This window comes from Bombina bombina, chromosome 6 (genome assembly GCF_027579735.1).
Source record: "Bombina bombina isolate aBomBom1 chromosome 6, aBomBom1.pri, whole genome shotgun sequence".
NCBI classification, from domain to species: Eukaryota; Metazoa; Chordata; class Amphibia; order Anura; family Bombinatoridae; genus Bombina; species Bombina bombina.
The window spans coordinates 804024637-804052286 of NC_069504.1; the positions used below are offsets into that span (position 1 = coordinate 804024637).

At 37.2% G+C, this 27650-nt stretch overlaps 1 protein-coding gene across 1 annotated transcript in view; it reads left to right on the plus strand.

Moving 5' to 3' along the window:
- The first annotated feature begins 458 nt into the window (after positions 1-458).
- Positions 459-27650, plus strand: part of DBNL (drebrin like) — a 72011-nt gene continuing 44819 nt past the window's right edge. Inside the window, exons 1-6 of the mRNA XM_053718137.1 lie at positions 459-609; positions 20649-20704; positions 24005-24117; positions 24224-24298; positions 26744-26887; positions 27026-27103. Of these exons, the coding sequence (XP_053574112.1) occupies positions 527-609; positions 20649-20704; positions 24005-24117; positions 24224-24298; positions 26744-26887; positions 27026-27103 (549 nt within the window). The 5' untranslated portion in view covers positions 459-526. The remainder of the gene's footprint in view (positions 610-20648; positions 20705-24004; positions 24118-24223; positions 24299-26743; positions 26888-27025; positions 27104-27650) is intronic.

Here is a 27650-nt window from a genome sequence, read left to right on the forward strand (position 1 = left end):
CAATAAATGTTCCTCCCTGCACACCCTGCAGCATGTGTAACTCATAAGTGGCCAGGAAAACATGGCTGAGATGGCAACCCTAGTGTTGGCATCAAATTCTGTGCCCACAACACCATTGGGCCAGGCTAAAAACAATTGCATGTCATGGAGGGAGATCTAACGTATATATTTATAGTGAAATCAGTGGCCCAATGGTTATTAACCCTTTGAACATATCTGTTGTCGTCCGTGTAAGTTTTGGTGAATGTCCTCCATAGTGATACTTTAGTCCTAGTGTACAGTGAAGAGGTCAGTCAGTGAGTGATACAGAAAACCTTAAAAGCAATGCATGATATACCTGTTAGAGATCACAGCGTTATAATCATCCTGATCTGGCAATGTGAATCTGTGTCCAAAAGAGGGCGCTATTCGAGGAGGCCTTGGCTACCTGAGGAGGAAGCAGAGGGTGCAGCCCAGTAGCTGCAGAGAGGGACAGTAGAGGAAGTGTTCTGTTCAGGCTGTCAGTGCTGTGGGCTTGGGAAACGCAATGTCTGTGAACCTTAGTAAGAATGGCGCCGCTTTACAGGCTGCTTATAACGAGGTGGTGAACGAGAAAACCAAAACAGACTGGTGAGTATTTTGCAAGAGATCTCAGTTTGGAGCACGGGGATAGTTGTTAACCTCAGGGATACGTTATACAGCAAGCGTAAATGACAATTGATCCACTTCCTCTATTAAGCCTGGTACAGTGCCCATTGACCCACCCCCTATATAAAGCCTTGGAGTGTATCTATTGACACTGTCACTGTCCACCAATCTGTACATCCTGAGGCAGTACCCATTAACCCTCATTTTTTCCCCACAGACAGCATTCTGCTAATGTGCAGCCTATGTTCGTGATCAGTGTCCCATTATCATAATACCTTTGCGTGTGTGTATATATATATATATATATTGTAGGTTAAGGGCTCTAACAGGTGCTTAAAAAAAAAAAAATCTTCCTTTATTGCAGTATCCTTAAAAACAATCAAAAACAGTCAACGTTTTATCTTACATGAAAGTCTCACATAGCATTTGATATTGTGTGGTTTTCATAGACCAAACAAGGAGATACAAAGTTTGGTCTATAAATATAAAATGAATAATTTGAACTAAGATGTCTTGAAAAAGGCTTGTATGTAAGCTGAAACGTTGACTGTTTTTGAGTGTTTTTAATGATACTGCAATAAAGGAAGAATTTTTTTTTAAGCAGCTGTGAGTGCCCTCAATCTGCATTATATGTAACTAAGCTTTCAGAGGTAGCACCCGGGCATATACTTGAAAGGTATTGAGTGAGTGCACGATTTGTGTGTGTATGTGTATATATATATATATATATATATATATATATATATATATATATATATATATATATATGTATATATATATGTGTGTGTGACACCATGCAAGGCTTGTCCTTGATTCTGAGAAACAGCAGAATTTACTAAGTGTTAAATGACAGAGCACCAAGGAAATGCTTGTAAAGATAAACTCTAGCATTAAGAGAGACATATCTATGACCCACCGCTTTTTTTTTACAGGTTGGGATAGTCTTAAAGTGAAAGTAAACCCTAACGTTGTACAAACGCTAGGGTTTACTTTTGAAACAAATAAAGGGCACTTTCATTCATGAAGTATAAAATACTTCATGTAGAAAGCTCCTTTATTTGATTCAATCGGTCGCCGTTTTTAGCTGCTACGGCAGCCCACGGCTAAAAAATTTTTTGGCTGAGAGGTGACGTTTTCACCTCTTAGCCAATAGCCGTGTGGTAAATCTGGCTTGGCGCCCATGGGAGCCGGATTTACCGCACTGCTATTGGCTAAGAGGTGAAAACGTCATCTTTTAGCCGTGCTCTGCTGTAGGAGCTAAGAGCAGCAAGTGATTGAATCAAATAAAGGAGCTTTCTACATGAAGTATCTAATACTTCATGAATGAAAGTGCCCTTTATTTGTTTCAATAGTAAACCCTAGCATTTGTACAACGTTGGGGTTTACTTTCACTTTAATAGTGTAATTTAAAATGTTTAATTATGCATATTAAAACTATACTTCACTATTTATTTTGTGCTCTTTTTCTCTAATTTATGTATATTTGTTTTGTGGATTGTCCAGTCGTGAAAACTGAATGAGGACATGGAATGCTGCACAAGCTTAAAGGGACAGTATACACTCATTTTCATATAACTGCATGTAATAGACACTACTATAAAGAATAAGATGCACAGATACTGATAAAAAAATCCAGTATAAAACTGTTTAAAAACTTACTTAGAAGCTCTTAGTTTAGCTCTGTTGAAAAGGTAGTTGGAAAGCCCACTGCAAGTGGCAAATAAGACACTCCCCCCCTCCCCCTTCTTTTGCATATGAAAAGACCCTTTACACAAACAGGAGCAAGCTGGAGAAGGTAGCTGACGGTATTCTCATAAAACTTTGGGGCTTGGTTAGGAGTCTGAAAATCAGAGCAATTTTATTTAAAAATAAGCAAAACTATACATTTATTTTAAAAAAAAAAAACTTTATGGGCTATATAAATAGATCTACAAAACATTTATGCAAAGAAAAAATGAGTGTATAATGTCCCTTTAATCTTACCAGTATCTTATCTTATGTTTTCTGCAAAGCCAAGTAATAAAGATATTGTTATCATGAGGACAATGGCAAGCCCTATTATCACCAGACTCAAGTTCAAATTAGCTCCTCCAAATAAGGAAAGTTGCGTGTTGAGATTGACCCTTTAAGAATATTTTCAGCAAACAGGGTGTTAAGCTGTTTTAATAAAGTTCAGACTTTGCTGATATGTTAAAGTGATATCTATATCAAGTATTGCATTAGTTGAATAAAATCAATATAACTTTCATTCGTTTTAAATAAATATGCGTATAAATCAAGTTATAACCTTTTATAAAGGCAATTTTCAACCTCATATATTCAACCCGTAATTTTTTTTTTGTTTTTTTTTTTGTTTTGAAAAAGCTTTATTGAAAGTTAACAAAATACAATTCACAAATGAAAATGACAACGTGTTACAGTATTCAGTATCACATTATAAAAATTACAAGTATTGTAGGAATCTGTTGAGTAAGACCCTCAACATAACACAGATGTATGGTCATGAGAGGATTAAATTAAGTGAAAACGACAAACATCTTTATCAAATTAGAGTATGACGTGCATCAGAAACTACGATGCTCGTCTTGATAAGAAGATACGAAAAAAGAAAGGGGTCAGAAAAAGGTAGAGAGAAGAATAGGGAAGGGGGTTTCATCTTGGGACAGGGGAGGGGAGAGAAAAAAAAAGGGGGGGGGAAGGATTTAGTACGCTAAACTATGTATAGGTGCAGGAGTGATTGAGAAGTCTAGAATTTATCTAGTTGACGGTCTCCAAAGTTCTTTCATATATTCATGAACTTCAACCCTGTCCTCCCTCAGGTATCTATATCTTTCTAATGACAAATGTTTATCCACTTGAGCCTCCCAGTCAGCAGTCTGAGGGATTCTATTTGATTTCCAATTCTTAGGGATGAGAGCTTTCGCGCTATTTTAACATGATATATAGTAAGTGTTTTTTAGGTTTCTCTGTAAGTTTGGGCAGTCTATGGAACAGTAGTAGGCTAGGATCTCTGTGTAATATAATATTTAGTTTAGAGTCCATCATGTCCAGCACTGCAGACCAGAACGTAGCTAAAAGTCCACAAGACCACCAGACATGAAAGACAGAACCAGCCTCCCCGCAGCCCCTCCAACATTTACCATCCGATTTCTTATATATTTTTTTGATCCTGACTGGCGTGAGGTACCAGCAGGACATGAATTTGTAGTTGGATTCTAAAGTTCTGGCCGAAACTGAGGCCTTGGTGTGATTGTGGAATATTTTTTGCCAGTCTGTGTCTGTGAGGGCACAGTCCAAGTCGTTGTTCCACTGTCTAATAAAAGTAGGTATGTGAGAATCCTTATGAGATATCAGTAGCCTGTACATAATAGATATCAAGTGTTTAGGAGTATGTGTCAATAGGCACAAAGACTCCAGCAAAGTCTGCTGTCTTGACACGCTGTCAGCTCTTTTGTGTGTAAGCAGATAGTGTTGTAGCTGTCTGTGGAAGAACCATGGTATGTCCAAGCCCGATTCTAACAGAACCTCCCGACCTTTGAGTTTTTTATTTGAAATTAGCCTATAGAACATTGTCTGGTCTAATTGTGTGTTATCTAGAGCCGCCTGTGGGATATTGGAGAATGGAATGTCTGGGTTTTGTATAAAGGGGGTGAGAGGTGAAGGGTTAGAAGAGATATGTGGGAACTCCACTAGGGATTTATCCCATACCGCGAAGAACTCCCTCATAAATGGATATTGTGTGGCCGCTGTGGGTCTGTTTTTACTGGAAATCCAACCTAACGAGCCCGCATTTTGAGCTCCCAGAATGTGCCGTCCCAACTGGACCCACCTCTTATCTTTAGAATTGGCACACCACTCCACCTGATGTTGGAGATTAATAGCCTTTTTGTATATTAAAAGGTTTGGTATGCCCAAACCCCCCTTTTCCTTAGGTAGGTATAGAGTGTTTTTGGAGATCCTGGGTCTGATGCCCCCCCAGATATAGTCTTCTAGCTGTCCCTGCAGTTTTAATAGGTATTGGCCAGGAAATGGGATCGGAAGGGTTTCAACCCATAATTTAAAAAAAAAAATTTTTTACCTTTCAATGACGTTTTTGTAGAATCCAATTGAAATTTTGTCCATTAGGCGACCGTCACTCCGCGTCATCAACCCCTTTTAGCAACAGCAAATGCGCTATTCAATTTGTCATTACATTGCAAACCGCGCATGCTCCCGTGTTACGCATGCGTGGTAATTACAGGTAGGAATCCCTTCCTACTTCAACAGCATCTTGTAAACGCTACGGGACAAGCACATCAACTTACTTTTTACAGATGAAAGCTGCATCGGCGATTAGCACATGCAAAGTTGAAAGCAGCATCGGGAAAGTGCTTTTGAGAGGCGTAGAGAGCAGGTGGGACCGCCCTAGACGTCACAAAGAGATCGCGGAAATAGGTGTTGGGAGGAGTCGGCAGGGAAACAGTAGAGATTTATAAATATATATTTTAAAAACTAACGCTATAATATAGAAAATAAGTTAGCGAGTACATTATGGTAATATTAATAAATGCATTGCTGTCTTCAATAAATCTAAACTTTACCTTCACTTTAATATATTGGAAGAATGTAGAAAAATGATGTAGTTACAAGATAATTACTGTATATGAACCCACAGTATAGGATAGAACAGAGGTCATTCGTACGCAGAGATACAAAGCATACAACATGGGCTATAGGAGGGTCTAACTGCATGAAGAGATTACTTGGCACAGAGACGTTCCCAGTGATGATGATTTACTGTTTCAATGTTCTCCACAGAAAATGTTGCCTACCGGGTGGCATTATGACGTAGCTTGTGACGGCAGAGCAATACTATAATATTTTCTGTTATTTATAAATGTTACTTTAAAGTGAATGTAAAATTTTGGTGATAAAGTGCCCGTTTTTTAAAAATTCGATTAAAAACAGGGGCTTTTTAATTAATCAAAATTTACATTTCACTCGTGTTGTGACAATACTTGCCTTTTAATCTTGACAGCCGCTCCAGCGATTTCCCCCGGTCGTCGCAAGCCTCTTCCTAGGTCAGAAATGACTGATCGGTCATCCTCCAATCACGGCTTCCCCCCTCCGGGGGAATCGGTGTCTGATTTAATGCCGTGATTGGAGAAAGCCGGATTCCTCATTTTAGACCCAGGAAGAGGCTTTGTGACGGGCGGAGGAAGCGATGCAGCTGTCAAGATTAAATGGTACGTTTTTTTCACAACAGGAGTGAAATGTACATTTTGATGAATTAAAGTGCCCCTGTTTTTAATCAAATTTTTAAAAACCGGGCACTTTATCTTCAAAATTTACATTCACTTTAAAGGGATATGAGACTGAAATTTCTTTCTTTTGTGATTCAGATATAGCTTACAATTTAGATACGTTTCCAATTTAGTTCTATCAAATTTGTTTTGTTGCCATGGTATTCTTAGTCAAAGAGATACCTAGGTAGGTGTCAGGAGCACTACATGACAGGAAATAGTGCTGCCATCTAGTGAGCTTCTTGCAAAACTGCTGCCATATAGTGCTCCAGACACATGCAGACGCCTGAGCTTATGCCCCTGCTTTTCAACAAATGATACCAAGAGAATGAAGCAAATTTGGTAATATAAGTAAATTAGTTAGAAACAAATGAGCATTTAAAATCAGTCCTATCAGCATTAGTTTTTTAGTTCTGCTGTTTAATTATTTATGCAAATTTATGTTAATTAGAGTGGCCGGTATTTTCTTCCAAGAAAGGTGGCGACCTTATATGCAACCAGTAGTGCATTGCTGCTCCTTTAAAAAAAGATACCAAGAGAATGAAGCAAATTTGATAATAAAAGTAAACTGGAAAGTTGTTTAATATTGTATGTTCTACCTAAATCATGAAAGACAATTTTTAAGTGTCATGTCCCTTTAAATGGATTTAATGATAATTTGTGTCAAAAATATTGGGGTAAAAAACTAAATTGTAGCTAAATATTAGCTTAAAGTGATGGTAAATCCTAGCGTTGCACAAACGCTAGGATTTACAATCACTAAAAATAATGTAGTTGTTTAAGTGATCATTTGGTAAAAAAGGGTGCTAAACTCATCCTGTCTGTGCTGCGGTAGCTCTAAAGTCAGAGCTATCAGCTGTCCATGGCACAGTGCTCTTCTACCAATGGGGTGACGTTTCAACCTCTAAACCAATGGCAGTGCTAGCATACGGAACACTGTCATATGACACGTACGGCTATTGGTTTAGAGGTCGAAACGTCACCTCATTGAAGAAGAGCGATGTGCCGTGGGCGGCTGCAAGCTCTGACTTTAGAGATGCCGCAGCATAGACAGGGTGAGTTTAGAACCATTTAAAAAAAAGAAATGATCACTTGAACTAAACATTATTTTTAGTGATTGTAAATCCTAGCGTTTGTAAAACGCTTGGATTTACCATCACTTTAAATTGTAGCTGGGTGGTCCTTAAAATAAGCCAGTTGGTGTACCCATTAAATAGGTCCTTGGGAGAACATTGAACAGTTTTTATAAACATTAGGATGTGCAGAATCCTGCACATATCCAGATGCCCTCACTTTACAGCATATTTTTTTCATATACTAATAGATTCCCTAGTATACAACCTGGAGAAAAGAGTGTGTCAATGTTTTGCATGTGTTATGTGATATGAAACTTTATGGTTTTGAAGAGGTTAAGTGAGTAGGCTGTATAATAGGGCTCAGAGCCATCCCCCAAACAGAGATCACACCCTGTAATTACACCCTTCAAGTATACAGTGGATGATGTCACCTGACATAGATGCACAGCATATTTTATTTTGCTTAAAGGGACAGTCTAGTATAAATTCAACTTTAATTATTCAGATAGGACTTTTAATTTTAATCAACTTTCCAATTTACTTTAATCATCAAATTTGCTTTTTTGTCTTGGTATTCTTAGTTTTAAGCCTTTGAGGGCTGCCTCTTATCACATGCTTTTTAAATCTCTTTTCAACACAAAGAGACAGAAAGTACACATGGGCCATATAGATAACACTGTGTTCAGGCACAGAGGGTTATTTAAGATTTAGCAAAAAACAATGCTAAATTTAAGACAATAGATAATAAACAATCACAGTCGTGTGATCAGGGGGCTGGAAGAAGGTTTCTAGATGCAAGGTAATCACAGAGGTAAAACGTATATTACTATAACTGTGCTGGTTATGCAAAACTGGGGAATGGGTAATAAAGGGATTATCTATCTTTTAAAACAATAAAAATTCTATGGTAGACTGTCCCTTTAAGTTAAAATATATTAAATATATAGTAATTGCTTATGTCGGGCTTACAATTTTTCCTTGGGAATTCTATGGAATTGCATTTTTTAAATAAAATAGTTTTTGGTTCTTTATGTATCTCCTAGGGCTTAATTTTAAGCAAGGGATCCTAACACCTTAAAGATGTTTTACTTTATTTTAAAGCCAAATGATATGGAATACAAAACATCACTCTGCTTCAGATAATTATTTTTAGCAGAAAAACAGGAAGTATTTACCACAGACTGAAGTTTGATGGCCAAAAGTAATTTCTTTGTATGGTTATCACACATAATAGACAGTCTATAATGAAAGATGCAGGTCCAATGTTTAAATAAGGCTTTTTTTAATTTGTATTAAATTCTTAATTGAAACATGGTTTACACTTAGGGGTCGATTTATAAAGCTGCGGCAGACAGGGGTGCACATACATGCCCCTGCCCGCCGCAGTTCGCCTCTGTCAGGCTGAATTCCGCTGCCAGTGTTCTATGGAGAGCTCCAATACACCGAAAACTCCAATCTGACGTCACTTCCGGTGATTCCATACATCTGATTGGTCCGTGTCTCAGTGAGTGACAGGATTCACAACCAATCAGATGGGCACTGTAATCGCCTATCTTTACTATCTATTTTGCCTCCGCCTGTGGAGTTCAAGGGGGCAAAGTCCCCCTTGTAAACCAAATTCCCCAAGGTTTACTTGGGGTGTATGCCAGAGGATCGGCGGTGCGCCCCCCAAGACTAGTGAAAATCGAAGAGTCACCGTAAGTGATGTCAGATTGGAGTTTTCGATGAATTGGAGTCTCAACAGAACACTGGAATTCAGAATTGCACACAAGAGCTATTTTGCGCTTGCGTGCAATCCCGCCCCCTGCCTGCGCACAGCCAATCACGCGCGGGCAGGAGCTGTCAATCTCCCCGGTCAGATGAGATGGAGGAGATTGAAATTCACCACTTAAGAGGTGGTGAAAGGTTAGGGAAGCAGCGGTCTGATGATCGCTGCTTGTTAAATACGGACTGCAGGTTCTCTTGTGACAACCTGCAGTAGTAGGCAGGCTTTGTTAAATCGACCCCCAACTCTATTGAATCAATTTACCTATCTCTCTATGTAAAAGAGAGACATTCTTGATTTCTTCTCTGTCTCAATTCATATTCAAAACATAAACGCTATGCTTCCCCAATTTGCTGCATATAAGCCATGGGCTGCTTCATTTAGAAATAGGTTAAAAACATTTTTTTGTGGTAGTGGGGGGTACAGAGTTTTGTTTTGGGGGAGGGTATAGAGTGTTGTCTAAAAATTTGTTTTGGTTTGGATGACAAGCTAAACTGCTGAATTTAAGACAAATTTGTTTTTTTTTTCATGTAATTGGTAAGAGTCCATGAGCTAGTGACATATGGGATATACAATCCTACCAGGAGGGGCAAAGTTTCCCAAACCTCAAAATGCCTATAAATACACCCCTCACCACACCCACAATTCAGTTTTACAAACTTTGCCTCCTATGGAGGTGGTGAAGTAAGTTTGTGCTAAGATTTCTACGTTGATATGCGCTTCTCAGCATTGTTGAAGCCCGATTCCTCTGAGTACAGCGAATGTCAGAGGGACGTGAAGGGAGTATCACTTATTTGAATACGTTGATTTCCCTAACGGGGGTCTATTTCATAGGTTCTCTGTTATCGGTCGTAGAGATTCATCTCCTACCTCCCTTTTCAGATCGACGATATACTCTCAATTTACCATTACCTCTACTAATAACTGTTTTAGTACTGGTTTGGCTATCTGCTATATGTGGATGGGTGTCTTTGGGTAAGTATGTTTTTATTACTTAAGGCACTCTCAGCTATGGTTTGGCACTTTATGCAAATTATATAAAGTTCTAAATATATGTATTGTACTTATATTTGCCATGAGTCAGGTTCATGTATTTCCTTCTGCAGACTGTCAGTTTCATATTTGGGAATATAAACACTTTAAGAAATTTATTTCTTACCTGGGGTTTAGTCTTTTTTTCAATTTGACTACTTTTTGCAATTGCGGGTGTTAGGCCCGCGGGTGCGTCAAATGCTAGACTTTATTGCGTCATTTTTGGCGCAAACTTTTTTTGGCGCGAAAAAGATACGTTTATGACGCAACTTCGTCATTTCCGGCGTCATACGTGACGCTGAGACCTTTCACACGGCGGCGTCATTAGTGACGCAAGTGTGTCATTCCCGATCATTTTTTGGCGCCAAAAAAGTTTACCTTACGTTGTGCGTCATACTTGGCGCCAAATTTTTTTCATTATTTCAAAACCCCATTCGTGTTTGCCTCCTGCTTTCTTCTCTATCAAGAGGCCTATGCTTTTGCATTTTTTCCCATTCCTGAAACTGTCATTTAAGGAAATAGATAATTTTGCTTTATATGTTGTTTTTTCTTTTACATTGAGCAAGATGTCCCAATCCGATCCTGTCTCTGAAGTTTCTGCTGGAACATTGCTGCCTGACATCGGTTCTACCAAAGCTAAGTGCATTTGTTGTAAAATTGTAGAAATTAATCCACCGAATGTCATTTTTAATAGTTGTCATGATAAACTTTTACATGCAGATAGTGTTTCTATCAGTAATAGTACATTGCCAGTTGCAGTTCCTTCAACTTCTAATGTGCATGATATACCTGTTAATTTTAAAGAATTTGTTTCTGAATCTATTATGAAGTCTTTGTCTGCATTTCCACCTTCTAATAAACGTAAAAGGTCTTTTAAAACTTCTCATTTAGCTGATGAAATTTCAAATGACCAACAACATACTGTAATAATTCATCCTCTTCTGATGAGGATCTATCTGAAACAGAAGATCCTTCCTCAGATATTGACACTGACAAATCTACTTATTTATTTAAAATAGAGTATATGCGTTCTTTATTAAAAGAAGTGTTAATTACTTTGGATATTGAGGTAACCAGTCCTATTGACGTTCAGTCTAATAAACGTTTAAATGCTGTTTTTAAACCTCCTGTGGTTTCCTCAGGTGTTTTTCCCATTCCTGAGGCTATTTCTGATATGATTTCTAGGGAATGGAATAAGCCAGGTACTTCCTTTATTCCTTCTTCAAGGTTTAAGAGATTGTATCCTTTACCAGCAAAATCTATAGAGTTTTGGGAAAAGATCCCCAAAGTTGATGGGGCTATTTCTACTCTTGCTAAACGTACCACTATTCCTATGGAAGATAGCACTTCCTTTAAGGATCCTTTAGATAGGAAGCTTGAATCTTATCTAAGGAAGGCCTATTTATATTCAGGTCATCTTCTCAGACCTGCTATTTCTTTGGGTGATGTTGCCGCTGCATCAACTTTCTGGTTGGAAAATTTAGCGCAACATCAATTGGATTCTGACATATCTAGCATTGTTCGCTTGCTGCAACATGCTAATCATTTTATTTGTGATGCCATTTTTGATATTATCAAAATTGATGCTAGATCCATGTCTTTAGCTGTATTAGCTAGAAGAGCTTTGTGGCTTAAATCTTGGAATGCTGATATGACATCTAAATCTAGATTACTATCTCTTTCTTTCCAAGGTAATAATTTATTTGGTTCTCAGTTGGATTCTATTATTTCAACTATCACTGGAGGAAAAGGATTTTTTTTTGCCTCAGGATAAAATACCTAAGGGTAAATCTAAGGCTTCTAACCGTTTTCGTTCCTTTCGTCAGAATAAGGAACAAAAACTCAATCCTCCTCCCAAGGAATCTGCTTCCAGTTGGAAGCCTTCCTCAAATTGGAACAAATCCAAGCCATTTAGGAAACCAAAGTCTGCCCCTAAGTCCGCATGAAGGTGCGACCCTCATTCCAGCTCAGCTGTTAGGGGGCAAATTAAGGTTTTTCAAGGATTTTTTAATAAAATCTGTCCAAAATCATTGGATTCAGAGCATTGTCTCTCAAGGGTATCGAATAGGATTCAAAGTAAGACCTCCTGTGAGAAGATTTTTTTCTCTCACGCATCCCCCTGTAAATCCAGTAAAAGCTCAGGCTTTTCTGAAGTGTGTTTGACCTGGAGTCTTCAGGGGTAATCATGCCAGTTCCTCCTGAGGAACAAGGTTTGGGGTTTTATTCAAACCTTTTCATTGTACCAAAGAAGGAAAATTTGTTCAGACCAGTTCTGGATCTGAAAATTTTGAATCGTTATGTAAGAGTACCAACTTTCAAGATGGTGACTATAAGGACTATTCTGCCTTTTGTTCAGCAAGGACATTATATGTCCACAATAGACTTGCAGGATGCATACCTTCATATTCCGATTCATCCAGAACACTTTCAGTTTCTGAGATTCTCTTTTCTAGACAAGCATTACCAATTTGTTGCTCTTCCATTTGGCCTAGCAACAGCTCCAAGGATCTTTTCGAAGGTTCTGGGTGCCCTACTATCTGTAATCAGAGAACAGGGTATTGCGGTGTTTCCTTATTTGGACGATATCTTGGTACTAGCTCAGACTTTACATACTGCAGAATCTCACACGAATCAACTAGTGTTGTTTCTTCGGAAACATGGTTGGAGGATCAATTTACCAAAAAGTTTCTTGATTCCTCAGACAAGGGTCACCTTTTTAGGCTTCCAGATAGATTCAGTGTCCATGACTCTGTCTCTAACAGACAAGAGATGTTTAAAATTGGTTGCAGCCTGCCGGTACCTTCAGTCTCAGTCATTCCCTTCAGTGGCTATGTGCATGGAAGTTTTAGGTCTCATGACTGCAGCATCGGACGCGATCCCCTTTGCTCGTTTTCACATGAGACCTCTACAGCTTTGTATGCTGAATCAATGGTGCAGGGATTATACAAAGATATCACAATTAATATCCTTGAATCCCAATGTACGACACTCTCTGACATGGTGGATAGATCATCATCGTTTGGTTCAAGGGGCTTCTTTTGTTCGCCCAACCTGGAGTGTGATCACAACAGATGCGAGTCTTTCAGGTTGGGGAGCTGTTTGGGGGTCTCTGATAGCACAAGGGGTTTGGAAATCTCAAGAGGCGAGATTACCAATAAATATTTTAGAACTCCGTGCAATTCTCAGGGCTCTTCAGTTCTGGCCTCTACTAAAGAGAGAACCGTTCATTTGTTTTCAGACAGACAATATCACAACTGTGGCTTATGTCAATCATCAGGGTGGGACTCACAGTCCCCAAGCTATGAAAGAAGTATCTCTGATACTTGCTTGGGCGGAATCCAGCTCCTGTCTAATCTCTGCGGTGCATATCCCAGGTGTAGACAATTGGGAGGCGGATTATCTCAGCCGCCAGACTTTACATCCAGGGGAGTGGTCTCTCCATCCAGATGTGTTTTCTCAGATTGTTCAGATGTGGGGGCTTCCAGAGATAGATCTCATGGCCTCTCATCTAAACAAGAAGCTTCCCAGATACCTGTCCAGGTCCAGGGATGTTCAGGCGGAAGCAGTGGATGCGCTGACACTTCCTTGGTGTTATCAACCTGCTTACATATTCCCGCCTCTAGTTCTCCTTCCAAGAGTGATTTCCAAAATCATCATGGAACAGTCTTTTGTGTTGCTGGTGGCACCAGCATGGCCACACAGGTTTTGGTATGCGGATCCGTTTTTCCATCAGGATCTCAAATCATTAAATTTGAAGGTATGGAAATTGAACGCTTAGTTCTAAGTTATAGAGGTTTCTCTGACTCAGTGATTAATACTATGTTACAAGCTCGTAAATCTGTCTCTAGAAAGATTTATTATAGAGTTTGGAAGACTTACATTTCATGGTGTTCTTCTCATAAATTCTCTTGGCATTCTTTTAGAATTCCTAGAATTTTGCAGTTTCTTCAGGATGGTTTGGATAAGGGTTTGTCTGCAAGTTCCTTGAAAGGACAAATCTCAGCTCTTTCTGTTTTATTTCACAGAAAGATTGCTATACTTCCTGATATACACTGTTTTGTACAGGCTTTAGTTCGTATTAAGCCTGTCATTAAGTCAATTTCTCCTCCTTGGAGTCTTAATTTGGTTTTGAGGGCTTTACAAGCTCCTCCTTTTGAACCTATGCATTCTTTGGACATTAAACTACTTTCTTGGAAAGTGTTGTTCCTTTTGGCTATCTCTTCTGCTAGAAGAGTTTCTGAGCTATCTGCTCTTTCTTGTGAGTCTCCTTTTCTGATTTTTCATCAGGATAAGGCAGTTTTACGGACTTCTTTTCAATTTTTACCTAAGGTTGTGAATTCTAACAACATTAGTAGAGAAACTGTTGTCCCTTCTTTATGTCCTAATCCTAAGAATTCTTTGGAGAGATCCTTACATTCTTTGGATGTGGTAAGATCTTTGAAATATTATGTGGAAGCTACTAAAAATTTCAGGAAGACTTCTAGTCTATTTGTTTTATTTTCTGGTTCTAGGAAAGGTCAGAAAGCTTCTGCTATTTCTTTGGCTTCTTGGTTGAAACTTTTGATTCATCAAGCTTATTTGGAGTCGGGTCAAACCCCTCCTCAGAGAATTACAGCTCATTCTACTAGATCAGTCTCTACTTCATGGGCTTTTAAGAATGAAGCTTCAGTTGATCAGATTTGCAAAGCAGCCACTTGGTCCTCTTTGCATACATTTACTAAATTCTACCATTTTGATGTATTTGCTTCTTCGGAAGCAGTTTTTGGTAGAAAAGTTCTTCAGGCAGCTGTTTCAGTTTGATTCTTCTGCTTTTTGATTTAAGTTTTTTTCTTTCAAAATGAAAATAAACTTATTTTTGGGTTGTGGATTATTTTCTCAGCGGATTATGGCTGTTTTTATTTTATTCCCTCCCTCTCTAGTGACTCTTGAGTGGAAGACTCCACATCTTGGGTATTGATATCCCATATGTCACTAGCTCATGGACTCTTGCCAATTACATGAAAGAAAACATAATTTATGTAAGAATTTACCTGATAAATTCATTTCTTTCATATTGGCAAGAGTCCATGAGGCCCACCCTTTTTATGGTGGTTATGATTTTTTGTATAAAGCACAATTATTTCCAAATTTCCTTTGTTGATGCTTTCTACTCCTTTCTTTATCACCCCACTGCTTGGCTATTCGTTAAACTGAATTGTGGGTGTGATGAGGGGTGTATTTATAGGCATTTTGAGGTTTGGGAAACTTTGCCCCTCCTGGTAGGATTGTATATCCCATATGTCACTAGCTCATGGACTCTTGCCAATATGAAAGAAATGAATTTATCAGGTAAGTTCTTACATAAATTATGTTATTTATTCCAATGCTTTTGGTATTCGGCCTTTACCATAGAATTCTTATTTGACATTAAACTGTAGCTGCAGTATAGTGCAGCCATAGTGTATATTAATAAGCAAAAACAAGCATTAATTGACATAGTATGTATTATGTTCTTGGGGATTAGCTGCCTCTAAGCAGAAAAGTTGGATTGTTTAGTTTTTTTTTAGAATAAATGAATTAATTTATTTCCATGACAATAGTACTAGGTGAGTATGCACTACACGCGGATTATACCTACCAATCAATGTGCATGCACTGAATGTGTTGAAGTGGCCCCTATATATTGTTGAAAGGCAAAAAAATGTATGCACTTTTGTTTATGTAGAGGTCTAGCATATTGGCTTCCATGTCAGTGTAATGCCCAAGTTAAATTGTCAATTAAAATTTCTAAAGCATCTAAAATTCACCTTAAATCTTTTACCTGCTAGGAGATTATTTTGTATCAGTGATTAAAGGGATAGAAAGGTCAAAAATGAAATATGCATGGGTGTATTACAATTTGAAATAAAAGCATTTTTGCACTATATTTTTATTAGCAAAAACACTTCTAGTAAAAGTTTTTACTGGTTTTCTGTGGCATACGTACATATCCTGTGATAGCCTGTGTACTAGTATTCAAACATCACACCTTCTCAGAGAGTTAGCAGTGGATTGTATGACACAAATTACGTCTTCAGAAGCAATATACACCAGTGCCAGCTCTCAGAGAAGGTGTGGTGTTTGAATACTGGTGCACTGGACCTCACAGCATAAGTGAGTATGCCGCTGAAAAATGTAATAACTTTTACTAGAAGCATTTTTGCTAATAGAAGTATATGGCAAAAATGCTTTGATTTCAAATTGCAATACACCCATGCACATTTCATTTTTGACCTTTCTGTCCCTTTAAATAATCTTAAAGGGACAGTCTAGTCAAAATTAAACTTTCATGATTCAGATAGGGCATGCAATTTTAAACAACTTTCCAATTGACTTTTATCATTATATTTGCTTTGTTCCCTTGGTGGTATTTTTGAAAAGCTAAACCTAGGTAGGCTCAAACTGATTTCTAAATCGTTGAAAACCGCCTCTCTTAGCTCAGAGCATTTTGAAAGTTTTTCACAGTTGGACAGTACTAGTTCATGTGTGTCATATAGTTAACATTGTGCTCACTCCCGTAGAATTATTTAGGAGTCTGCACTGATTGTCTAAACTGCATGTCTGTCAAAAGCACTGAGATAAGGGGGCAGTCTTACAGAGGCTTAGATACAAGGTAATCACAGAGGTAAAACATATATTAATATAACTGTGCTGGTTATACAAAATAGAGGAATGGATAATAAAGGGATTATCTATCTTTTTAAACAATAATAATTCTGGTGTAGACTGTCCCTTTAAATTGTCAATGACATTATACATATCATTACACATGACCTCACCTCACTACAATGAAATAATTGACACCATCTAATTCACCATGGCTCACATAACAAAATAGACATAATATTATTGTTACTGTTGTAAATATATGTACACAGTAAAAAAACTGAAGTATATTTATTCCTTCTTATATCCTATATCATAGATATAGCAAATTTGTTTAAGATTTTTTTTCTTTATCTCTTTCATCAGTGGGCAACGAACAAATTAATACAGGTCTCATTAATACACAATATCATTTTTTTTTGTATCTTGAGAAACTATAAACCCATTTATTTAGCAGACGTTTCCAAAGTAATAACAATAATCAAATATATTCTACATAAAACAATTATACAAAGATTTTTTGTTTTGTTCTTATGTTTGTTTACAAAAATGCATAAAAAGAATTCTGTAAAAAAAAAGTACAATATAACTTGCATTTAGCATCTTATAAGCTAACTAAAATTTGTGTTAATTACATTTAGTAATTGTACACGGGTATCAACAATTTTTGCTGATTGAAGGGGCAGTCTAGTCAATATTAAACTTTCATGATTCACACAGGGAATGCAATTTGAAAACCATTTCCAATTTACTTTTATCATCAAATTAGCTTTTTCCTCTTGGTATTCTTTGTTGAAGGATAAACCTAGGTAGGCTTATGCTAATTTCTAAGCCCTTGATGACAGACTCTTATCTCACAGCTATACAGCACTAGTTTGTGTGTACCGTATAGATACCATTGTGCTCACTCCTGTGGATTTACCTAGGAGTCAGCACTTTGATGGCTAAAATGCAAACCTGTCAAAAGAACTGAAATATGGGGCAATATCTGCAGATACAAGGTAATCACAGAGGTTAAAAGTATATTAATATAACCATGCTGCTTATGCAAAACTAGGGAATGGGTAATAAAGGGATTATCTATCTTTTTAAACAATAAACACACACACACACACACACACACACATATATATATATGTATATGTATATATATATATATATATATATAGAGTACCATTTATTGCATGCATACAAAATATAGGTCAACAGGGGGTTTGGTCTAATTTAGTACAAGCAGTCTCAGCACAGCAGTTAGTTTTGTGTGTACAATAAGAGGAAGTTATCGGTTTGCACAGGGAAACAAGAAAGGGGATGGGGTTGTGCGGCAACCATATAGACCATTTCCTTAAAAGTACATACAGACCTTAGGAGAGCGTAAAAGGTAACGCCTGAATGTACGGGTTCCCCTAAATAATATCATTTCTGGTAGTGGAGGAGCATGCAGAAATGTTCCACCATTTACTTCATAACTTACACACATAATGCTCTACGACTTCTTAAGTGGTGAAACCTCACACAGGAAGTAATGATTGTGTGCTAATTGCACTTCTCTAAGTATTTCAAAACTGGTGTATGAAATGGAGAAAATAATCATACTGACGTACTTACAGTTCCCAGATGGTAGCATAAAAGAATTTGCTTGGCCTTCTGCATAATTGTCACCATTTAAAGCGACATGCGTGTACTGTGCTGGACATTGCCAGTGATCATCATCGTCTGCATGAGACTGCTGGAATTTAACACAAATTAAGCTTTGATGAGTAGTTAAATTAATAAAAAGCGTATCGTTTTGACATTACACGCTCTATCTGTGTGACATTAAAGTGAATGTAAAGTTTAATGAATAAGTGCCCAGTATCTAAAAATACTATTAAAAAGAGGGACCCTTTCATTAAACTTTACATTGAAGCTTCTTTCTTAAAAAACGTAGCTTTTCTTTATGAAAAACAGACCGGCGATCCGCCTGCAGCTCCTGCTGTAGCAGATCGATGACGAATCCGGCTTCCTCCAATCGTTGCGTGCCTCACTAGCTGGACACCAAAGGGGGCACACAACCATTGGAGGAACCCGGATTAGTCATTGATCTGCTAACTACAGCAGGAGAAAAATGAGTATTTTTAGATACCGGGCACTTATTCATTAGACTTTACATTCACATTAAAACCCATAATAAAATTCACCATATAATACTTAATTTAACTTATTTATTTTGACAGTTTTTTCTTCTAATTTAATGCTCAAAATTGTAGTGTCCCCACTCCCCTCCAGAGAGGCTAAAGCGCATTATGTGGCGTACAGAGCCCTGACACTCCTATGTAGATTTGTCTATAATTGGACTCCACAAAGTAAGTAAGCTAATCCTCTTGATTTATTATTTATCAAGGGGTGTGTCCTGAGACTTCAAACTATTTATATTTTTTACAGTTTTAAATTATTTAAAAATTGTTTGTGTGCAGAACTTTTGCACTGCAGTGTATAATATTACGCATAGTTAAAAATGTCCCTTTGCAGTGTTTCCCAAACCCAGTCCTCGGGATCCTTAACAGGCCAGATATTCATTTATAGAGCACAGGTGAAATAATCAGATGGCACGAAACCCATTTTAAACAACTTTTCAATTTAATCCTGTTATCTAATTTGCTTCATTCTCTTGGTATCATACAGTTTTGAATAGAATACCTAGGTAGGCTCAGCAGCTGGAATCTAGCTGCCAATTGGTGGCTAGACATATATCCCTCCTTGTTTTTGTCTCACCCAATGTGCTCAGCTAGCTCACAGTAGTGCATTGCTGCTCCTTCAACAAAGAACATTAATAGAACGAAGCAAATTAATAAAAGTAAATTGGAAAGTTGTTTTAAAATTATACGCTGTAACTGAATCATGAAAGAACATTTTTGGGTTTCATATCCCTTTTAAGCTATAATGGATATCTGGCCTGTTAACCCCTTAACAACCAAACTGTACCTAACACAGTTCTAGTACAACTTCCCTCCCTCCTGTTTTTTTTTATATTATATAATTATTTTCATAATTTTTCATAGCACTGAATATTTGTGTACAATAATACATGAAAAACATGCAGTGCAGACATTCATGATACTTTTTACATTTGTAGCATTACAGGATGACTAAAATCGAAAATTGAATTTCATGACTCATTTGTTTGGTTTAATAAATCACTCATAAATGTTATATGCACATACAAAGTGACCTTTTTATTTTCATTTTGAGTTGAGATAATATTAATAGAGATCTGTTTGTGTGACATCATCAAGTACCCCATTTTTTTCTGAGATGCACTGGGACAGTTCTCAAGATACCCCCATTTGCTTGTGGCAGTAATTTGTTTAGGCTGAATGGGGTAGTTCTCTCAGTCAACAGCAATGAACCGAGGCATAGAAATATGACAGTCAATGCAAATTTGGGTTTGTGAGATTGTGATATCAAATTTGTACAACTGAATCCCAGGACTCTGCTGCTCATTGGTGGATAGACAACTCGCACAGAAAAAAAGTTGGTTTATTTAGCAGAGGAAAAAATAATAAATATATATAATACAAAAGCACTGTAATACATTTTGGAAATGTCTCTTTTAAATGGAACAGAGAAAATGTTTGTGTCCCTTTTAATTTAAAGGAGCATGTCATTTTAAGACTATCAACCCTGCACTACTATGTGTTTAACCCCAGTTGAAGTACTGCTTGGGACCATCAGTGCCCTGCAGGTCCAGAGCAGCGGTACTTCTACTGTGTGTTAAATCCCTTTGCAGGGTTAAACACATAGTAGTGCAGGGCCACTAGTCTTATGAATTAGAGCATGTAAATATTATTCCCTTTAATGTCTATTTCCCCCCCCCCCCCCCCCCAAGACTTACTAGTGTTGGGTTTTGGTAAATCAAGTAAAAGACACCAGTGCTATTTTTTAGTACTTTTATGCCACTATGGTGCTTTAATGTAATATCAATACTCCATCTCCTCATCCATTTAAATTGATATAATGCCAAGAATATGAAAAAAAAAAATGAATTGTAAACATTTTAACAAGCCGTAAAAACAATGAAGAGATTTCTAATTTAGACAGTTTAGTTGAGAAGTATTCCCATACTATTAGAAAGATGTTATTCCCTTAGAAAGATAAGTCATTTTGATCAGCAAAGGAAAATTTGTACCATTTAAAAAGTTTGACTTTTGAAACTATGTAACAAATAAAAATATATTCACAATATTGATTTATTTATTTCAGGGCTCTCTATACCTATGAAGGTAATAGCAATGACGTCCGGCTGGCCGGAACTGGAGGTGTGTGATATCTTGTATAATATTTTCTATTTGATTGTTACACTATAGGATTCATTTTATTGCCCTTTTAAAAGCCTATAACAAGCTAGGTTAAATGGGCATAAAGGTCACAATTACACTTTCTTGGTTCAGCTAGAGCATTCAATTTTAAGAGACTCTTTTTAATTTACCCATCAAATTTACTTTGGTCTCTTGATATCATTTGTTGAAAAGCATACCTGGGTAGGCACAGGAGCAGTAGTACTAGTGGTAGCTAGCTGGTGACTGGTGGCTACTTTGGCTATCATTGACTCACTCCCAGAAGGGAACTGCTGCTCTTGAGCTTACTTTAGCTATGTGTTTAACACCTTTAAGGGGGTGAACAAAGTTACGTACAAAAAAAATATATATATAAAAAAAATAGTGCAATAATAAAATAGTGTAAAACATTTAGAGCATTTTCTTTTGGAACTTTTATGTCTCTCAATTCTGACCCCTTCTAGTGGACATGTTATAACTTTTCTTTCTGTGCAAGATTGTTTTCAAATCTGACACAAGTTAAAAAGACAGTATACATTGTACTTATCGAGACTTTCTCCCTGTTTAGCTGTTTTATCTGTGTCCCTGTTGCAGACCTTTATTTTATAACACTGTAGCTACAGCAGTCTCTCTACTTAAAGGGACAGTATACACCAAATGTTCATATACCTGCATGTAATAGACACTACTATAAAGAAGAATTTGCACAGTTACTGATCTAAAAACCCAGTATAAAACCTTTTAAAAACGTACTTAGAAGCTCCCAGTTTAGCTCTGTTGAAGAGGTTAGGTTGGAACACCCACTGAAATGGGCTGAGAAAGCAAGAAAAGCAGACACTCCCCCTCTGCATATGAAAAGACCCATTACTCAAGCTGGAGTCTGTAGACATCAGTATACATCTATAACTCTGGGGCTTGGTTAGGAGTCTGAAAATCAGCACAGTGTTATTTAAAACTAAGCAAAAATTATACATTTTTACATAAAGACCCCCAGATGGGCTTTATAAATGGATCATCTACAAAATATTTATGCAAAGAAAAATCTAGTGTACAATTTCCCTTTAAACATTTTTTTTTAAAGGTGATGCCAGCGGATGGTATGGTCAATCGGAAGACATACTGCTTGTACCATAGTCTCAAGCAGACGCTTGCTCCCATTACTGTAATCTCATGTCCCTTTTTGTGTGCTAAAGGCATTGGTACAGCTTCTGATTTGCCATACTGCCTGTTGACATCAGATTTAAAGGGGCAGTAAACTTACAAACAAGTTATATAATTCTGCACATTGTAGAATTATATAACATTAGCTTACCAGCAGACTTATACACTAAAGTATTAATAAATTTTATGTAAAATCTCCCTTTTCCAGAACGCCGCTACTTGCTCTACTGAGCGATCTGGTTTTTCCACAGCGCATCACGGAAACACTGTCTAATCACAGTGCGCCATTAAAATGAATGTAGCTCTCTCCCTCTCTGGTCTAGTAGCAGGAGCGAGCTACATTAATTTTAATGGCGCAGCCGGGCACACTGACTAGACAGTGTTGCAGCGATGTGCTGTGTAAAAACTAGACCCGCTCAGTAGAGCAAGGAGCGGCGTTCTGGAGAAAGGAACTTTTACATAAAATTTCTCTGCAATACTTTAGTGTATAAATCTACTGGTAAGCTAATGTTATATAATTCTGCACTATGTGCAGAATTATATAACATTAGTTTGTACGTTTACTTCCCCTTTAATTTAATTGTAGTTTCAGCTGAAGAGGCTGCAGTGAAATATTAAAATTGAACACAAATAATTACCATAAAATATAGCATATCTGCAATGGGGACACAGCTAACCCAGGAAAGGGGGCGCATGTACACACTTTGTTAAAAGGTTTACTGCTCAATTAACTAATTTGTTAATAAATGATTTTAATGACATTAAAGGGACATGAAACCCAATTTTTTTTTCTTTCATGATTTAGAAAGAGCATGCAATTTTAAACAACTTTCCAATTTACTTTGATTATCTAATTTGCTTCATTCTCTTGATATCCTCTGTTGAAATTCATATCTAGATAGGCTCAGTAGCTGCTGATTGGTGGCTGCACATAGATGCCTTGTGTGATTGGCTCACCCATCTGCATTGCTATTTCTTCAACAAGGGATATCTAAAGAATGAAGCAAAAAGATAATAGAAGTAAATTGGAAAGTTGTTTAAATTTGTATGCTTTGTCTGAATCACAATAGAAAAATGTTGGGTTTCATGTCCCTTTAAAGTTAAATTTGCTTAAAAATACTTGTTATAGTGTACCTTGAGGAAAATTGCCATCTCCAAAAAATTTCCTGTGCTGTTAAAAGAGAATCGCTTGGGAATATTAGTGTAGGAATGGAGTAGGAGTATGTAATGCTTGTGCATAAACCAGCGGTAACTAAATAGTTTGAAACTTTTGTCAATGTTAGCATTTCAGACAGAATTACCAGTGTTCTCCACAGAAAGTTTGATATCTAGGTGGCATTATAAATGTTACTTAAAGGGACAGTCTAGCCAAAATTAAATTTTCATGATTCAGAGAGAGCATGCCATTTTAAGCAATTTTCTAATTTACTCCTATTATCACTTTCTCTTCGTTCTCTTGGTATTTTTATTTTAAAAAGGAAGATTGTAAGTTTAGGAGCCGGCCCATTTTTGGTTCAGCACCAGGGTAGCGCTTGTTGATTGGTGGCTACATTTAGAATGAAGAAAAATTGATAATAGGAGTAAATTAGAAAGTTGCTTATAATTGCATGCTCTATCTGAATCATGTAAGTTTAATTTTGACTAGACTATCCCTTAAACATAAATTAATTTAATGATAAACTCTGTAACAAACATTTAATTAACCTTTTAATGCTGTTATGCCGTTGTATTCCGTCACAACGGCACTGGCTTTAAAGCCGTTATTACGTAATACGTCATCGCAAACGGCTGTCCTGAAGGATTTGATTGCGGTCTGGAGGGCGTTCCTAGCGTCTTATGGATGCCCATTTGCACGGTTGCGTGATTTCAATTTGTCTACATCTGAACAATGTTCCGATGTAGACGTTTTAACCCGGTCATGAAAGGGTTAATATTAGCTAATGTTGGCTTTATACAAATATTAGCCGGTGGTGCACTTTCTAAATAGAGGCTGGGGAGAAGACTGATTACTTTTCAACAAAATATGACTGTTCTTGGTCGTTTTTTTCCCCGTTTTTTTCTCAGTTTCATCACAACTCATTTCTTCCTTTTTTTTAATTTTTTATTTTTTACTTTTTTCAGATGGGGGCCTTGAGGAGTTAGTGGAAGAACTAAGCAGTGGTAAAGTCATGTATGCTTTCTGTAGGGTAAGGGATCCCAACTCTGGACTCCCAAAATACGTCCTCATTAATTGGGTGAGTATGAGAAACTCCTAGAATACAGAATATCCCCATCACATTAATTCCATTCAAGCTAGGCTTTTAGCCTTTATTCTCTTTCTCAATACATTCTCTTTTGTAGACCGGAGAAGGCGTGAATGATGTCCGGAAAGGAGCATGTGCCAACCATGTCAGAACCATGGCAAATTTCTTAAAGGTATAAGATATTCCCCTTTATTTACAGTTCTTTCTTACCATTCCCATAATCTCACATCTCACATCTTAAGTTCGGATCTGACTTCTCATATTTATTACTGGTACCTTATCTCTTTTTACTTCTCTGTCAGAATCTTTCTCACTATTTTCTACTCTGTTATTTTGTTACTTTCTTCCAGAGCCCTTTGTCTCTTCTTGTTTATTATGAGACCTTATCTTTTGCTTGGCTCCCCCCCCCCCCCCTTTGTTCTTCAAGCCTCTGTTTTGTGTCTTCTCAAGCTTCTCTCTCAACTTAGAAACCCAGTTTCTTGAAGGGATATTAAACACTTTGAGATGGTGAAAAAGTCTGCAATATACTTTCATTATTTATTTTGTCCCCGTTTCCTGTAATTCCATTCTGAAATTGTGAGCTATCAGTTACTGTTAGAAATGGAAGTGCAGAACACTGTTATATTCCACACAGCCATTGCCTGCACACTCTAGTGACCTATTTATAACTGTCCCTAATTGGCCACAGCCGGGAAGGTGACCTAAGTTACAACATGGCAGCTCCCATTGTTTTATAGACAATAAAACTTTACACTTATTTTGTCAATATTTAAACAGCTAATGAAAAATACATCTATATGCTATTCTCAGACTGATCTTTTCTTTGACTGAATCATTCTATCTAGCATTTATTTAGTGTTTAATTTCCCTTTAATACACACACACACACACACATATATATATATATATATATATATATATATATTTGTACTGAATCATTATTTTAAAGTGTAGCACCTCTTAAAGAGACATTAAAATAGTTTTTTTCTTTAATGTTTCAGATCGCACATGTAATTTTAAATAGCTATACACTTCTATTATCTAATTTGCTTAGTTCGGTTTGTATCCTTTGTTGAAAAGTATACCTAGGTAGGCTCAGGAGCAAAAGTGGACTACTGGGAGCTGACTGGTGGCTGTACATAGATGCCTCTTGTCATTTAGTTTTTTTTTTTTTTTGCAGATATTATTTTTGTTTTGTTAAGTAGAGCAGTGTCTAATGATGTCATCACTGAAAGCGTGTCCCTTTCTGTTATTGGATTAGTGCACACGGCCTCCTAGCGCAATGCCACCACATTCCTCTGAACCAATAAAGGAGGGTTTAACATGACACAGCACATCAATCTCTAAAGAACATTTTTGGTCTTTAAAGGACCATTAAATTTGACCTTTCAACAACGTATAAAATGTTTCATTATTGCAAGTGAGACATTACTGCGATAAACATTTATTATTTATTTTGCTGCCTTTTGCTGTAAAATACATCTAAAAATCGTGCTTGTTTCACTTTCTCCCAGGGAGGTTTGGTTTAATACTTTTAGGTAGTTTATGCACATGCTTGTAAAACAGGGATTATCAGTTTTGCATCAACAATTATAGGAGAAGCATTCTTTGCAATAGTAACTAAGTTGAATCAGTGCTAAACCACCTTAAAGGGTCCCAAAAAAACTTTCATGTTTCAAATAGGGCATGCAATTTTAATCAACTTTCCAATTTACTTTTATCACCAATTTTGCTTTGTTCTCTTGGTATTCTTAGTTGAAGCTAAACCTAGAAAGGCTCATATGTTAATTTCTAAGCCCTTGAAGGCCTCCTCTAATCACATGCTTTTTTTATTTGTTTTTCACAACAGGGGAGAGCTAGTTCATGTAAGCCATATAGATAACATTGGGATCAGGCCCGTGACTTGTGGCAGACACTGCACTAATTGGCTAAAATGCAAGTCAATAGATAATAAGTAAAATGTCATGTGATCAGGGGACAGAATATGTTTTAGATACAAGTTAATCACAGAGGTGGTTATGCAAAACTGGGGAATAGATAATAAAGGGATTATCTATCTTTTTAAACAACAAAAATTCTGGTGTTGACTGTCCCTTTAAGGGAAGAGACTTCCCCAGTCTCACTCAACTGCACATGTGCAAACAGAATTGATGCTATATCTGAATATTATTGTGATTGGTTAGCAGTGGTTCTTTTTTCTGGGGGTGACAGAGAAATCAGTGAAATTAATAAACATAAAACAATATTCTCATTTGACAAAACAAAGCTGCAGTTTTCATTGAAAAATTATTCTCAGATATGAAGGTTCAAAATGATGTAGTTTACAAATTATGTTTGTTGAATCCTTTTAATATGCAAAAGAAACATTTGCAGTTTCAATTCTCTCTGATATTCATGTGCTTAGATTTGGTTATAGCAAAAACTTGCTCTGCCTCCAACCCTTGAAGAAAAGCATTGGACAACCCTGTTCTAAACATTATGCTTCATAAATATCTATAATGTGTTACTGATTTACTTCTCTGTTCCCAGCTCCTGTGTACCCCCCCCCCATCTGATTCCATTCCCTCTCACTCATTCTTCCCTTGTGGTTTCTTCTTCCCTCCCCATCTTCCACCAGGGGGCTCATGTAACAGTTAATGCGCGCTCCGATGAGGATGTGGAACCGGAATCCATCATGCAGAAAGTGGGTAAAGCATCTGGAGCCAATTACAACTTCCACCGAGAGACTAGCAGGGCGGCTGATGTACCCCAAGGCCCTGTGGTAAGCGAGTCCCTTTTCTGAGTGGAGAATGGTGCCCAGAGTCCAGCTATGAGGGCATGTTAGGGTTTGTACAGACTGATGTAGCATAATATGAATGTGTGCAGTATTCTGGAATGACATCTGTTTCTGTGTTCACAGGGTTCTGTCTACCAAAAGACCAATGCAATGTCAGAGATTAAAAAAGTTGGGAAGGAGAATTTCTGGGCAAAGGCAGAGGTAAGATCACTTGGCCTCAGAGTGAAAATATGTATATGGTCAAGCTCAGTGTTCCCTCTAAGACCCCATTACCATCTTGGAGGGCTTTGAGAGAGGGTTTGTTCATGTGGGTGTCCCATGTGCTTAAAGGAACACTGAAGCCAAATTTTTTCTTTCGTGATTCAGATAGAGCATGAAGATTTTAGCAACGTTCTAATTTACTCCTATTATCAAATGTTCTTTATTCTCTTGGTATCTTTATTTGAAATGCAAGAATGTAAGTTTAGATGCCGGCCCATTTTTGCTGAACAACCTGGGTTGTTCTTGCTGATTGGTGGATAAATTCATCCGCCAATAAAAAAAGTCCTGTCCAGAGTTCTGAACTAATAAAAAAGCTTAGATGCCTTCTTATTCAAATAAAGATAGCAAGAGAACGAAGAAAAATTGTTAATAGGAGTAAATTAGAAAGTTCCTTAAAATTGCATGCTCTATCTGAATCATGAAAGAAAAAAATTTGGGTTCAGTGTCCCTTTAAAGAATTATGAAACGCAAACATTTTCTTTTGTGA